This window comes from Mixophyes fleayi, chromosome 11, assembly GCF_038048845.1.
Source record: "Mixophyes fleayi isolate aMixFle1 chromosome 11, aMixFle1.hap1, whole genome shotgun sequence".
Classification (NCBI taxonomy): Eukaryota; Metazoa; Chordata; class Amphibia; order Anura; family Limnodynastidae; genus Mixophyes; species Mixophyes fleayi.
The window spans coordinates 56,218,879-56,236,117 of NC_134412.1; the positions used below are offsets into that span (position 1 = coordinate 56,218,879).

The window sequence follows — 17,239 nt, forward strand, 5'->3', positions numbered from 1 at the left end:
CTATCCATAACGGCTCCGCTTCCAGGGACGCTTCCTGCGTTGCCCTGCATTAACAATCGCAACCACTTCCGGGATCTCTCCCCCTGGCAACGGAATTCTCCCTCCTACGATGGTCACTGATAGGCTAATACGATGACGTCCGCGTGTTGATTTGTTCATCCTACCATCGATCATTCCAAAACCGGTTTGTTCGCCCGTAGCTTGACGGGATTTGTAGTCTTTACATTGGTATAGGTACCTGGCAGAGATTACAGGGATGACCATGAGAATTGTATTATTGCATTAACATCCAAAAGTAAAGAGCTATATAATAAACCGTGTCACTTTCAATTTAAAATGAACAATTACTGTATATGATTGACTGCAGAGTTCCGGATTCTTAATTAGCGGTCCAATTACTAGGCTTAATTATAATAAAGAGTAAGGTTCCTGAACTACAGTAATCAAAATGTATAGGTGACTGCAGCTGTAAAACAAAACACATTACTTACCTCAACCTGTTGAAATCATACTGTGTAATGCATATATATATATATATATATATATATATATATATATATATATAGATATAGATATAGATATAGATATATATACACACACACACACACACACACACACACACACACACACACACAATATATATTAGCTGGAATAGGAGATTTGAGAGTTCCATTGAAAAAAATAGGTGGGATTCTGTCCTCTATGTAATATATATGAACTACAGGCGAGAAGTTACTGATAATTTTTGCACATCGTGGAATATCTGGACTTCCTGCCTCTACTCAGTAACGTTACATTCTATCAGCACATGAATGCTAATTAACGTGTCCTGGAATCACCAGCAGGAACTACATCTCCCATGGACCTGCAGGAAGCCCCCTCCTCCTTCCAGCATCATAGGATCTATCCTCCTCCGCAACTCACTGTAGAGACAAGGAGGGGGGACCGACAATTCAGCCTGGCACCAACGGGAGGATGGTTTAAAGGGAGGGTGAGAGACCCTGGAATGTAGTATCTCCTCAATCATGGTGAGGGAGGGGGCAAAAGCAAACTCTTCGGCCTGGGGCATGAAAGCATTATTCCTGGTCCTCCTCCCTGCAGACCTCTAGACCAGAGCATCCTTCATCCTCAGGAGGAGGGAGGAGTGATTCAAGGTCTGTGTGAGATACTCTGAGCTGACATGGAACACTAAGGTTTTGAGGCTGCTTTCAGAAAGAGATACCTGTTTTGGGGATTCTCTGACTTGCATCCCTGCAGAGAGGGAGAAGACATTGCAAGTCAGAAATATGGAGATCTTGGTTTTTGCAAGTGTAAGCAGCCTTTTGCTGATGCTACTACCCTGCTTCCTGCCTGCTTCTGGGCAGGTAGCCATCAAATTACCCCTGAAGAATTTCCTAGGCCTTGGAGCAGTGCAGTCTAACAGAGTCAAGCGGTCACCTGAGGAAGAGATGGGGCAAGACACCAACTTCATGGACATGAAAGACAATCTGAGAGGAAAGTCTGGTCAAGGATATTACGTGGAAATGAGGGTGGGCACTCCTCCACAGATGGTACGTGATGATCTTATGCCAACTCTTGATTGTTGTGTTGGTATGCCATTGCGAAAGACCTGGAAGTGGCCTGTACAAATGCACAGGAGTAATGTTTATTTGAGGGGTTTGTCAGCTGATAACCTGGATAAAGCATAAATGCGCTTTCCTAAACAAAATTAGGAGTCAAAAACTGAGCATGACTGACCGCTAAAGGTTGAGACAAACCATTAATATGTTATTTTTTTCAATTGATACATTTCCTTTTAACACATAAGAATGTACAATAGCAATAGAGAATGCTCACCAATGAGTCATATCCATTTCTAATACCTAATTATATATTCCAGAGAACAAGTATGAGACCAAGGCACATAGTTTATCAGCTTACAACAAGCTAGGACTCAATCTGGAACTTTAGTATTTTTGGCCAAAAATGTCTCAAATCATAAAGTTGCCAGATATTCCTAATTTCAATGACATTCCAAAATGTTGTAGTTTTGTCTCTGGATATTCTTGTAGAACTTATCCTATCTGACAATATTAACCAACTGTACGTTCTCGTTTTATTATTCTAAACCAAAAAATTATTTTATCTAATTTTATTCTCTGGAATTTATACGTTAGCAGAGTGTATTACATAAAAAAACGATCATACTCAACTTCAGTATAAATGACATTATGGGTGGCTTTAGTGCATTTGATGTATCCATTAAAGATAGTCCTGTGCTTGACATGGTTAGATGCACCGTCCATCTGCATCATGTCCCTATTTTGAAAAGTTGGAAGCTATGAAGAAATTGGGTTTGATTCATTACGGAAAGCATCTGCCGGTTTTTAGCGTACTGTACCCAAAATCACTCTGCGCATGCTCAGAACTGGAAGATACGGGCGTCAAAATAGCCCTCTTTCATACTCTAATCCATGGAAAGGAGACTTACTACAGCCTACGATAAAGGGGAGTGATCAGGGCGGAGAAGGGGCGTGTGGGTGTAGTGACTGTACAGTGTGGGCCTGCAAAACTCAAGCACACCTTACAATCCTGCTGAATATCTTGCTTCTACTCTGGTGCGTTAGCCGGCAGCTCTATAAAGTGTTAAAAAATAGTTGTTTTTTTTAAAATGTGTGGGCTTGCCCCCTCCTAGTGCTATTAATCTTAGCGATACCAAGGTAGTGCTGGTTGGGGCAAAATCGTGGGGTCCCCCTGATTTTAGCGTAGCTAGCACTAGGCCAACCAGACGAGGTGGGTGGCACTATTGCAGGGGGAAACGCGGCAGGGGTGCCCCTGCCATAATGACAAACCAACTCCAGGCTGTTCAGCACGGGGCTGAATTCTCTAGGGAGTGGGGTCCGCAAAAATAATGTGTGGCTCACCACCCCCTCTAGAAATAACCAGCTCCGTGCTTAAAGCACAAAGGGCTCTTCCTACACCCCTGGGACGTTGGGTGTAGGGTAATAAAATTAGTCTAATCATATGAAAAAGTTAAAAACACCATTTTAGTTGGGCATGCTGGTGCTTGTTGAACTACAAGCACCAGAATACATATGGCAGCTAGGGCATGCTGACAGTTGAAGAACCACAAGTGCCAACATGCCCTGACACCCAGGGCCCACTGTGACCTGTAGTACCACAAAGTAAAATGTTAAATAAAACACAACACCCTCTTTATAACCACATTTTTTCCCATGTGTGGGAAACCCCCGTACAGTATAAATAGACTTTGCGTTTATTTCTCATTCAGCGTTGCTGAATGATGTTCCTCCATACAGGAGCAAAAGTCCAGTCGCTTGTTAATAGTTTGTTTTTTTGCTAAGTCTGTTCCAGTGGAATTATTATGGGGTCCTTGGGACTTAAGAAAGAAGATGTTTGTATGGACATTTGGAATATATCTTTTTAGGGAGCTTTATTTATTTTTTTAACAATTCCTGGACCTGGAATGAGATTTTTTTTGGACACCTACAGGACCTTTAGGAATATTTTGGTTTTGTTTTGGGTATGGTTTAAAGACCTATTGGATTGAAAGTTTAGAATATTTTACAGATGAAAACATCTGATGGTAAATATTTGGGGTTTTATTATTTATAATAAAGAGATGTGGTTATAAAGAGTTGTGATTTATATAAGGATTTTTTTATTTTTTATTAAACTAATGTGGTGTGAAAGAGGGTGTTGTGTTTTATTTAACATTTTACTTTGTGGTACTACAGGTCACAGCGGCCCTGGGTGTCAGGGCATGGTGGCACTTGTGGTTCTCCAAGTGTCAGCATGCCCTGGCTGAATTGGGTATGCTGGTGCTTGTAGTTCTAAAAGCACCAGCATGCCCACATTGTTAATGGCAGCCCGACTGGCTGGGACTTGTAGTTCCACAAACTAAAATGGTGTTTTAACTTTTCCATACCTTACACTCACTTTATTACCCTACACCCACAGCCCCAGCAGTGTAGGAAGAGTCCTTGTGCTTTCAGCACTCGGCTGGTTCTTCCTAGAGGGGGGCCCGCACAACTTTGCTGTGGACCTCACTCCCTAGGAAATCCAGCACCGTACTGAACTGCCGTGTTCCCCCTGCTATAGTGCCACCCAGCCCCGCTGGTTGGCCTAGTGCTGGTTTCGTTAAAATTGGGGGTACCCCTCGCATTTCTTTACCCCGATTTTGCCGCAACCAGCACTAGCCTGGCAGCATTAGGGTTAATAGCATTAGGAGGGGGGACCCCAGGTATTTTTTTATACTATTTTTAACACTTTATAGAGCTGGCAGATCAGACAGCTGTAATGCAGTCTGACCCGCCAGGTCAGCAGGTGCTGACAGGTATGTATGTACCTTCAGCACCTGAGTACTACAGAGGCCTGCTCCCGAATTCAACAACCCTCGGCATAATTGGTATGGCAAAGCTAGTGCGTTGCATAGATAGGGAAGGATTTAATCACTTTAGACAGACCAGGTAGTTGTTTTTGATTAACCCTTTGTCACACACACGTCACGCAGGCTCAGATGAGTGCTGATCAAGAAGTATAATTTCTTCCATTGTAATGTCTCTACTCAGCTGTTTTTCCACCTGGTGGGACAATTTGTGTAGCTTTTTCATATAGGTATAGGCAGAGCCGTAACTTAAAATGTTAGTGCCTCGGGTGAGAAGTGAAAATGCCACCCCACTTGCTCTCAATTTCAACCACAAGAAATTAAAATATTCATAAACTGCCCATGGCCCTGGGTATAGGGTCATAGTTTAAGTGACCATTAGAGGCTTTAATGGTCATGATGTTTCAATATGATTCCTGGCGCTTGATCAGCCTTGTCAACATTGTCACCATTTTCATAAAAAAATATTTTGATTTCAGTTTTTGGCTGTTTGCTCAAAATAACTAAGTTCACCTTTAATTTTTTCTGAGTATGGATAGTAATTTTAGGTCTGGATAAATTTTTTTTCTAGTTTCCAGCTGTTGTAGTTGTGTGACGAGCACAGTTGTTATGGCAAGTATTTACACTTAAAGGTGGGTGCATCCAGAGCTGGATTAAGGCCTTGGGGGTCCGGGGCACTTAAGACAGGGGGGGCCCTAAGATCTAAAATTAAGGGCATAGTGACACATCCTGCATTACATCACCTACAGCCCACAGTATGACACTTACAGCTCTCGCAGAGAGCTCGCTTAGGTTGTCTGCATAAGAAAAACCATTGCTTCCACAAACTAAAATACTGTACATTAAAACAATCATCAAAACACCACATTAAAATGGGTATTGATACCACACATTAAAACTAGCAATGATATCACACATTAAAAATACCATTGATAACGTACACTAAAACTAGCAATGATACCACACACTAAAACTAGCAATGATACCGCACTTTAAAAATAAAATTTATAATGCACATTAAAACTAGCAATGATACCGCAAATTAAAATACCATTGATAATGCATAATTGGGCATGGCCAGGCCACCCTCCTACAGACAAAAAAACCTGCATTGTTGTGTACACCATTGAACGGTCACCAAAAATTGGGATTGTTTCACTAGAATCACAACATTTCACAGACTTTGCTGCTCTCTCCTACCTGTTCTTCTCATTTTCACCACCTGTGCTGCAGGTTTCTTTAGTTGTGGCTTGCCTGGATCCTGGAATGTTAGGGGCCCTATTTGAAAAAAAAAAAAATGGGTACATTTAGAAAATTACAGCCACCCCCGGCGTTAAATCAGTACCACCCATGATTAATAATTACGCCTTCCTTCAGCCCCAACATTAAAATAATAGTATTCACATTTAATAAATAAACCTATTTCCCTCCCTACAAACAACCCCAGCAATAAATTAATAGTATTACATTTCCCCCCCACCAACGAAGGGAGCCCCGAACCCGCCCGCATCCCCCCCCCCCTGCCGCCGCCATTAAAAAAAATAAAAAAATAAAAAGAAGAATAAAAATAAATAAATCAGTAGAGCTTATGCGCGCAGCGGCGGGGGGCCCTCGGAGAGAGGGGGCACGTGCCCCCTGTGCCCCCCCCTTAATCCGGCTATGGGTGCATCCCCACCTTCAATCTCACTGGTTGTATCATCATCATGTTATTTATATAGCGCCACTAATTCCGCAGCACTGTACAGAGAACTCATTCACATCAGTCCCTGCCCCATTGGAGCTTACAGTCTAGATTCCCTAACATACACACAGAGAAAGAGAGAGACTAAGGGCAATTTTGATAGCAGCCAATTAACCTACCAGTATGTTTTGGAGTGTCTGAGGAAACCGGAGCACCCGGAGGAAACCCACGCAAATACAGGGAGAACATACAAACTCCAGATAGATAAGGCCATAGTCGGGAATTGAACTCATGACCCAAGTGTTGTGAGGCAGAAGTGCTAACCACTAAGCCCACTAAGCCATGTACCCTCATGTCATGTTCCTGATGGAAACAGCAGCATAAGACAGTGAGCTATGGCTGCATTATATGGGGACTATTCTGGTGGCATAATATATGGCTAATTGTGTACAGTATAGTAAGGTAAGTTTAGGTTTGAGGACTGGTAACCGTGAGCACTGAGCACAAGGAACTTGGCTCCCTCTGTGCAATCTAAGCACCTCTAACTTCTTGGCCGGCAACTATTGGATACTATTGATGCCCACATTGACAGTATCTGTAAAACAACATGGATTTTCTTGACTATGGCCAGAGATAAAAAAAAACCACCTATATTCCTTTGTGGAGATCTCCATGTAAAACCCTCACCTGGTGAAGTAGGCAGGATTGGGCGTATATAATGGGATTCGTTGTGACTTGCAGTATTGTGTGTGGGGAAACAGGGCCATGATGTTGTGAGTATCACACTACTCTCCCTCCCCCCCCCCTTCCCCCCACACACACACACACATAGACACTCACACACCTGAATCCTTCAGGTTCCCTCTGGGATTTCCTGGAGGGGAGTAGTTTAAAGTTGGCAAGTATTATTTGTATTAGTGTAAATTTCATTTTGCGGAAAGTTGCAGAAATTCGCGGTTGTAAGGGTACATCATTATTTAAAACAGTACTTAATTGAATATGAAAATGTTTATTCAGATATTGTACCAATATCCAAAAATATGATTTTTATATATTCTCTTTACCTTACAGCTCAATATTCTCGTTGACACTGGCAGCAGTAATTTTGCAGTGGGCGCAGCTCCTCACCCGTTTCTGAAAAGATACTACCATCGCCAGCGGTAGGTTCGGACTGTTTTATGTATTCAGTGTGCACAAGATTATGTCATATATTACTTTATATATTATTTATTATGTTAACTGTGTTACTGTTCTAAATAGCTCAAAAAGCTAGTGTACAGTTGTTTAACACACTTTCTCACTGCTCTCTCCCTTTACAAATGGGCATCCCCCGTCTCCACTCCACTGATACTGCCCTTAACAATGTGATAAATTATTTACAGTTGGCTAAGCTGAAAGGAGACTTCTCCCTGACCTCTCTGCTACTCCTCCTTAACACTCTTCACCACCTTTACACACACACACAAACTGTATATATTGATAATAACTGGAATGCATTATACGATGATGAGTTTTTATGCAACGTCAAAATGGTTAAGGCCGTGAAGCCAGATAGAATAAAGAGGGATGTGGATTAGAGTTGCTGACAGTCATTTATTATCAAAAAAACAACTATCACTATATACACCACAGGTTTTACTACTGTAAGAACAACTATGAAAATATGGGATAAATACTTGTGTAGTAAATGACATTAGTTCACCATGACTAAAGACATTTTCAAAAAAAATGGGGGTGCTTTATTAAAGAATTAAGATTCAACCAGCTTGGTGGATATGAGTTCACATCTAACAACCAACCATATTAGGAAATATTTGAGAATATCCTAGTTTATTGTTTGTTTTTCTTAACGTGATAATTGATTTTGCCAAGTTAGAGTAAACCTGCTCCTTTAATAAATCAGCCCAATGGACTATTAGAGATACTGGAGAAAACATTTGGGAATTGCCTTTTGCTGCGCTATATGCAGGTGCTGCAATATAATGAATTCTAATTTGCAGACTGTTCAATAGTTAAAATATCAGGATGGTGATAAGAGACAGATGGAGGGCCAAGTCGCTATGGAAACCATAGCAAACAGCAGCTGGTGATCTTGTTGTTAACTGTACAGGCGCTGTGTATAAAAAAGAAATCAGTCATTTATTGTTAAAAAGCAATACACACACATTTCTTTTGTGACAAAGAACTTGACTAACAACAGGTAATTCAATATACTGTCCAAAGTACTACTAACTAATAGATGGGCCCAATTACATGTATTTTTATTTGTGTTTTAAAGACCACATTGGTATTACTGAACTATATTTAATTTCCTTACACATGTTAAGCTGGCAACACACATACAGTGTCTTACCTTTGATTGGATCTTATCTAGCAGGATGCAAAATCAGGTTGGTTAATGAGCCCCATCAGCAAATGTGTGAAGTCATTGGGTGACCAAGGGAAGAATGTGTGTCCAATTTCAGTTGGATTTGTGCTGAACTGTGAAATTTGTGTCTTCATTTTTGATTAAATTGTACCATTTCCATTTCAATGATCCAGCATGATCAGATTTAATTTGTATGGGCAGCATTACATAATTTCTTTTTCCTTATTTTGGCTAAGATAATCATTAGCACTCAGATATCGAGGGGGCTCACAATAGGACTTAGCCCCTAGTTTTTATAATAAGGGTAAAAATCTGCAGCGATATACTCATATATTGTCATAGCCAGTTCTTGGTAGTAAGTGGCTAAGTGCACAAGTGGTGAATCTGTAAATTTACCCCTCAGAAGATCCAATCTCTAGACCAAACATACTCAAACATACAGCTGAAGCTCAACTTCCAAAACAGGTTTGTGAAATATGAGGAAAAGATAAAAGGGAAGTGAGTAAGCAATGGATGACAGGTTACACAGGAGAAAATGCACTCGCTATCTTAGCTTTAACATAATGTAGAATCTGATTGACAGATAGCTTTGTGGTGAACATTACCACCACCCCACCAGGTAATGACCCACTTTGTGATGAAAAGGTTGATTAATGCACTATCTTGATGATGCCTTTTAAAGAAGGTGTCCAGTGTAGTTTTGAAACGCATGTTCATAGCAGAATTCTTCTGTGCCTAAAAAGACTAGAATTATCCCATCTGAACACTGATATCTGAGCTTCCTTCTCCTGCTATGTTTCTACAGGTCCAGAACATATCGAGATGTCCGAAGAGGAGTGTACGTTCCATACACTCAAGGAAAGTGGGAGGGGGAGTTGGGTACAGACTTGGTTACAATCCCACATGGTCCTAATGTCACCATCACAGCAAACATTGCAGCCATCACTGACTCTGACAAGTTCTTCATCAATGGTTCCAACTGGGAAGGAATTCTTGGACTTGCATATGCTGAAATTGCAAGGGTGAGTGGATTAAAGGGGAATGGTTTTCTGGGTGTCAATCCGAGAGACATAATATATCTGCAGTAAATTACACTATCTAAGCACAATGTAATCAATAGTGAGTTTAGAAAACATTCAGGTCTATTAACGACAGAGTGGTGTTTTGTAAGCCTTTGTTTTCCACTGGAGCTTGGCTTTGAACAGGAAGATGTTGACATTCCTTTGTACATAGAAACGTGTCAACTATCCATGCAGAGTAAAAGATGGGCTATCAAGAGAGATTTTACACCCAGAGCAGCTGCTGTAGATGAAATAAATGACATTTGTTCAATATTGTATCAAATGCTTTCCATACTTTTACTCCATGTCATTTGACTTCTTGGTTAGACTTGTCAGAAGGTTAGTGTCTTTTTCCAGTCTGTTGCTGGAATAATATTTGCAGTCATAAAAATGTGGTTCAATAACCTAGGAGGAGGACACTGTGTGAGTCAACTTATTTCACAGTAAGAATGTACGTGGAAAGGGATGTATCAGTTACACTGGCAACCATTTACCAAAAATGTGTAGTCTTTGGATAGAACCACTGCACATGGAAGTGGTAGCTGTGATGTCTTCCCACTACCAAACTGTCCTTGACATGTGTGGGTCTGAAAGGGGTAATGCCCCTCACACCCTTAAAATGGCAGTCACTTTCCCACAGAGCTTAAAATGAGTATATATACCCACTAGATAAGGAGACCACACTTCTATCTGACTGCCACCACTACTTTGCTATATAAGATAATATAAAAAGGAAGTGTAAGTCACCTCCAATCTGATACTGAATATCTTATATAAATCACACATTTAGTAAAATAGATCAAATAGGTCTCGGCAATGTGAGCCGTTAACATAGGTTCTAAATCCCATATATTGTAAGTAAGTGAACAAGGCTTTCTTACTTGTCTGTATTACCCAGCAATATTTTATTACTGTGTTTGTTCCCAATAGTAAAGCGCTACGGAATTTGCTCTCGCTGTATACATAAATGTTGAGGAGTGATCCATACACCCGATTAGGATAAACTTTCTTAAAAATTACAATAAAATCTGCACAGATATTGCTTTTTTGTCAGTGTTTTGCACGCTCTGGGCTCATTTACAGTTAGGAGCAAATCGATCTGGAATATGCAATTTTGCACCTAGACAAAACCATGTTGCAGTGCAGAGGGGGCAAATTTCAAATGTGCTGTTAGGTTTGCACATGAAGGGTGAGTGAGATCCTGCTGTCTCAGCTGGTATTGGCTAGACTTCCCCAGAGGTGCGAAGTCTAACAGAATGGAAGGTATTCACCAGGGTTCCCCCGCAAGGAGATTTGGGCTTCAGCAGCTTCCACCCTGCAGGTCGCGGCCCTCTAGGGAAGTTCCCAGTGAGACAGATTAGAGAAGTGGTTTGGCAGCATTCAGAGAAATACAGTTCTAATAGCAGATGATGATCATAGCAATTACCACGAAGGAGTGGAACATGTATGCAAAGTTCAATGGAGTAGAGAGTATGCAACATAGGATGAACCACGGCTATTATCACTGGGGAGTGGAAGCGATCAGCGGAGGTCAGCGGTGCTTGCAGAATAGATAGTGGGCGTTGATCACAGTAAATACCACTAAGGAGTGGAACATCTATGCAGCGTTCAATGGAGTACAGGGTATACAGCAGACGATGAGCCACAGCTATTACCACATAGATGTGGAACGGATCAGCGGAGGTCAGCGGTGCATGCAGAGTAGGTAGCGGGAGTTGATCACAGCGATTACCACTAACAAGTATAACAGGTGAGCAGAGATCAGCGGTATCCAGGTATGCGGCAGATGGTGAACCACAGCTATTACCACAAGGATGTAAAACGGATCAGCGGAGGTCTGCGTTGCATGCAGGGTAGATACAACGGAGAGTAGGAAGCTGATACAGGCCAGGTGTAGACTCGAAGAACCAGCAATGAAAAGGTGATAGGAGGATCTTTATAAAGGAGCACTGACCAATGGCTAGACAGGCCAAAACACAGGTGAAGCATAGCACAAGTGCAAACTGCTGCTGACAGCCTGCACAATGTGGAGAATTAATGTGAGGGTAGGTATGCTGAGGCTCGGGTGGAGATACCCGTAGAGCGGTATGTGACATGTGCGGACAGATTTAGGGTTGGGAGGAGGTGCTTTCTATCTAAACGCTTAAAATAAAGCTGCACAATATTTGTGTTAGATTCAAAAGCAGCCAGCATGTTCTCTGCATGAAAAGAGAAGAAAAATGTATTTGCACTTTTTGCATCATAACATGGTTCGCAAATCTGCATCCTTTAGTTGGATGTTTTCCTAACTCTAAATGAGGCCCATTATTTCAAAAATACCAATACATTTACGTTAGCATGAGGTGGTGATGGATGTGTACAAAGTACCTGGCCCAGGACTCTGTTGGGGCCGCGGCAGTGGTGATTATAACGCAGATAGGGCTCAGATTCAATCCATAGCACCATCTATCTCAAATTGTGTAGGGGGTAGTGACTGTGTAGATGAATAACTTCCTATTGGTCCGCATTGTCATATCCCCATAGGCTGTGCACTCTGGGCTCAAGATTCTTCTTGGCAGCCCTGAGTACCATTGGCCTCCAACAGCCCTAATATCTATAAAAGTTAGTTTGTCAGGGTAACCCCCAGATCATAGTCCCATTTGTTAATATATGGGTAAAGAAAAGAGATCAGTGTGGAAGCTAGATAGAGGTACAGCTAATTAAGACACACAAATGAAGCTTGCTATAGTCAGATTTTTTTTATTAAGTTTCTATATCACATCGTTCAAGACTATATGAATGTAGTGAGTGATCGGTTCTCAGGGATGTCAAGGCCAAGGTCCAATAGCTGTCAGGTGAACGCAGAAATTATATCTCTGCACAGTAGTGACATCAGGAGCCTTAGACTTGGGACTTTGAGTTCCGGATTTCCGGGTAGTGCCTTGGTCGGCACTAACCTAAGAGCAGCAGCCTTACATTGAAGCAGAAGCTAGTATCTCACTAGTCAATCAGCTCTTACTTCCAGTTAGTAAAGAGAAGTTGAGTGTGTCTGGCACCATTAAGCTGTGCACGTCTTTCTCACATGCTATACTCATTGTACGTATGGAGGCTAGTGAGGACCACAGATTATGGGAGTCGCGGGGCAGCAATGGCACTGAAGAGGGATACGGAGATGGGAGGGGATCGCAAGGCGGGCGGATGCCAGCGGTGCAAAAACAGATTGGACAGATAGGTAAGCCCATCCTACCTTTTACACCTGAGCAGCTCAAGTAGCCACTCAGGTTAAAGGGGTGCGAGGCAGATCGAGGATGAGGGGATTTGAGGTAGAGGGGGAGGCAGTTGTTGCATATTGTTTTTTATTCTCCAGGGCTGCACAGTGAATGGGGAAAGATGATTTTACTTACCTGGACAAGTACAGCAGTATCGTGGACCAGTGACAGGAAAGAGAGTTAATCAAAAGCCTTTTTCGGGAGGAGGACTATCAGGATTCTACTTGCTGCAGCTAGTATGGACGATCACATGCAGCAATATAGTTTACCTCTAATATCAGCGATGCCAGTGAATAGTTCACTTACAGTAGCAGCAGGTACACCTTCAGCACATTCTCAAGGGACAGCTGGGCAAGGGCAATATTTCAATGAAGAATCACTGGGATCATGGGTGTACACGGTACCAACACAGTTTTGCAATGGGCAACTACAAACATCCAAAGTTTCAACTAACCAACATACACCACTCATCATCATCATCATCATCATCATCAACATTTATTTATATATAGCGCCAGCAAATTCCGTAGTGTTTTACAATTGGGAACAAACATTGATAAGACAATACTGGGTAATACAGACAGAGAGGTAAGAGAACCCTGCTCGCAAGCTTACAATCTATTGGCCACTGGGGGCATAGGATCACAATGTAGTGTGCCATGGACCACCAGGGCTCCAAGACATGCCTGCACATCAGTTTGTCACGCCAGACAAGATGGTCCCCACTGTCTTGTTCAAAACCAGTGCTAAATTATCAGCAGGACAGGAGTTGCCATTGTTGCAATCACAGTCATTGCAGAAGATCGGATAATTATGTCAGCATAGAACAAGGATAATGCCGGAGTCCTGCTTATGTATCGGAAGGCATGGACAGGCAGCAGTTTATTCCATGGAAGGATAGGACATGGCAGCAGAAACAGCCACAGGAGCAACAATTACATCCAACATATCAAGAAGAACGACCGAGCATCACAGGAGCCTGTGCCATACCCAGCACAATGTCTGTTTATAGACAGTACCGGGTTCACGCCATGTCCAGCGGGACTCCATTGACAGCACACGGGGAAGCTGACGCCATGTTCAGCGCACTGGGTGGTGCTTCATTTCCGGCTGACCCCACTACCAGCAGGGCCAAAGAGAGGACATTTATTGCATCACATAGAATGGTGAGAACAGTAAAAACGCTGATCACATTTTTAATGTAGATTGTCAGATTGAGAGCCCGAAATAAAATATTAAAATTATAAATAGAAATGTACATTTCCTTTCAGACAAAATGTTTTAAAAACATTTGGTCAATTAGTGTGGTTAATTACCTCCATGTGGGAGGTAATTAGGTTCAGTAGACATTCTGTCAGGAAGCTAACTTAACATATGCAGATCACTGCCATGCATTGTCTTGATCCTACATGCCATTTTCTATTCAGAATACACTTCCTTACAATTGGTATTGTAAAAACAAAGTACCCTTCTAGGTGAGAACCTTGTAGGCAAATGCATAAGATGAAGGCTACCTATACAGGTATATAGAAATATTAACTTCAAAGAAGGAAAATCAGTGTGCTACTCTGTTGTGAAGTATAGAAACCAACTGTACAGGGAATGCGCAGTAGTCACATGTCATTTGGAATGATATTTGATATTGTTGTAATGCTATCATATTTGGTATCATATTATGTAAATGCGCGGGAAGTTATGACTGACAAAACATTTGCAATATTTTTGAACAAACCATAGATGACACCTGGGGGATATTTCCTCTCTCACATTAGCATATACACTGCCCCTCTGCATGCCAGGTTTTTACAATTCATGCTACAAGAAGAATTATCCCATGGGGTGTAGATAGGAATTTCAGAAGTCCATTAACGTGCAGTCAGCAATAGTTAGGGAAAAGATTGTCAAGGAGCCGATCTTGGATCGAATGGCTGGCCCATTCCAGGGGTCTGCAATTTAGATTTGGTAATTTCGCTCTCGGGCTGTTTCCTAATAAGTCAGTATGGAGATTTAGGCTCATTCAGCACGTTACCTGGTGGGGGCATTGGTGAACAATGCTTTGCTTGGGGAGAAGTGTTCAGTCCAATATCAATCTTTTGACAGGGTGGTTGAAAAGCATGGAAAAGGGGCCCTTACGGCAAAACTAGACATTGGGTCTGCATTTCGCTTATTTTCGCTGCACCCTGACAGTTTTATTTAGGTTGACGGGCTTTCAGTTTCACTGGTACATTTTCATAGACAAGTGTTTGCCCATTGGGTTCTTCAATCTCATGTGCATATTTTGAAGCTTTTTCCTTCTTTTTTGCAGTGGTGTTTTCAATCCTGCGCTGGTTGCAAATTGATGGTGCACCTGGATGATTTTTTTGTTGACAGGGCCAGTGCAGTCAGATCAGTGCAAGAATCTGCTAATAGAGTTGTAGCATAAGCTTAAGGATTTTAGGGTCCCTATCGCACCATAGAAAACAGAGGGCCCTAAGGCTGTAATTTCCTACTTGGACATTGAGGTTGATACACAAACAAGGGGTCTGATTCATTAAGGAAAGTAAAGCAAAAAAAATGAGTAACTTTGCACCTTGGCAAAACCATGTTCCATTGGAAGGGGATGTAAATTTAAAATGTGATGGTACATTTATATTTGGGGTATGACAAGTATTTTTGTGCTACATGAAAAATCAGATAGTATTTAACTTATGTGCAAAATAACAAACTAATTTGCACCCCTTGCATTGTAACATGGTTTTGTCCAGGAAAAAAACCTACTAATTTCTTTGCCTTACTTTCCTTAATGAATCAGGCCCAAGGAGTGCAGGAAATGGAATAAGTGTAAAAGCTGTGTTTTAAGCGATTGCAGTTAGCACAGGGGCGAAGAAAGTAATACTTTCTGGGGCAGCGGAATTTTACATGCAGTGTAAGTCCCATGGGGCGTATATTCAGGAGGAAATCAAATTGTTTCAAATCATATCTCATGCCATCCACAAACTAAGTTTTGTCTTTGCATTTACAGTTTAGTTTCTCTTCTCACTCGTTCATTCTTTTACCTTCTCCCCTCCCAACCCCCCACCCTGCTCTCTTTTTATAGTTAGCGGCAAGAGAAGAGATGTGTGGATCGTTGGACACTCGTATATATTGGGCAGCCATCTGTTGAAATGGGCAGAAGTTGGGTTTGTTGCGGGAGGCAGGGAAAGTTACATGGCTGAGCAGGAGATGCGTGAAGTGGGGGGAGTGGAGAGGGGTCCTCATGAAGGCAGAGCAGGAAGTGGGTGCTTTGGATGTGATTTTGGTGGGAATGACTTTTTGAAGGTGAAGTCCCTGGATTTGTTTAGGGTAATTCAGCAAGATGTATGGCAGCACAGTGGCCTAGTGGTTAGCACTTCTGCCTCACAGCGCTGGGGTTATGAGTTCAATTCCCGACCATGGCCTTATCTGTGTAGAGTTTATAAATAATATATATATAAATAAATGATGATGATGAAGATGTGAAACGGATGAGGGACTATTGGAGCAACGTTGCCATTTTGTGGTCGAATGTCATTCCAAGATTATCATGGAGGGAAGTGTAAATGGGGTCATGCATTAATATGGCAAGAATGTAAGTGAATTTAGCTATTGCCAAGCTTATTGCCTCCCGCTTTCGCTGCAGTATTCAGTCTAAAGGAATTGGGGTTAAATGTATAGGTTTTTATAGGAACAATAGGGAGCATATTTCAGATATTGTGCTAGATTTATTTAACATCTATGGTGCCAGAGGCACTTGAGAGGTCATTGTTGCAGGAGGTTGCAGTGGCTGGGGGGTTTTGGACTCCATGGGCATGGTCATATGGAACATGTTTGGCAGGGAAAGTGGTGAGCAAGGCATAGAAAGGGCAGAGCCAGCAGGGGCATGCAGTATCACTCTGGGTAGATGGCTCCACTCCTGGTTCCAGCTTCAATGGTTGAGCCAATATGGGCAGCGTGCCAGGTCCTGAAATATGAGCGTGATTTAAGCCCCGGGGCTGGCCTCAGTAGGACATTGTTGCTGTGCCTATGTGGTAGACAGAACTTGTCCTAGTTTTTACATAGAACTGGAAATAATTTGGTATGTTTTATATTAGATATAGAATGGAGGGGTCCCCTATGGCGCAATGGCTATTGGTACCAGTACTATAAGTGCTCCTAAATATGCCTGATCCAGTGTGTAATAAGTCAATTAGCAGCATACAGCTAGCATATAAACCCTGGAAACGGCTAACAGATGGTGGCAATGCAGACCAGCTAGCATGTACACCCTGGGAACGGCTAATAGATGGTACAATGTAAATTGTGACAGATGAATAGGTGCACAGTTTTCAATTTATTCCATGGACATATAAAAAGTAGCAGGTATAAAGCTATAAAAGTACAGCATTGTCACTCACCGGACTGTGAGTGCTTCTTCCCGGACATTTAGGAACCGTGGTCGTCCTCCATCCTGAGGGACTGCGCATGCGCAGCCCTTTCTAAACCTTCAGTGTATGTTCC

General features: G+C 42.1%; 1 protein-coding gene across 1 annotated transcript in view; it reads left to right on the plus strand.

Annotated features, from left to right (window-relative positions):
• The first annotated feature begins 906 nt into the window (after positions 1-906).
• BACE1 (beta-secretase 1) overlaps positions 907-17,239 on the plus strand; it is a 36,428-nt gene continuing 20,095 nt past the window's right edge. Inside the window, exons 1-3 of the mRNA XM_075190038.1 lie at positions 907-1,550; positions 7,140-7,228; positions 9,242-9,458. Of these exons, the coding sequence (XP_075046139.1) occupies positions 1,287-1,550; positions 7,140-7,228; positions 9,242-9,458 (570 nt within the window). The 5' untranslated portion in view covers positions 907-1,286. The remainder of the gene's footprint in view (positions 1,551-7,139; positions 7,229-9,241; positions 9,459-17,239) is intronic.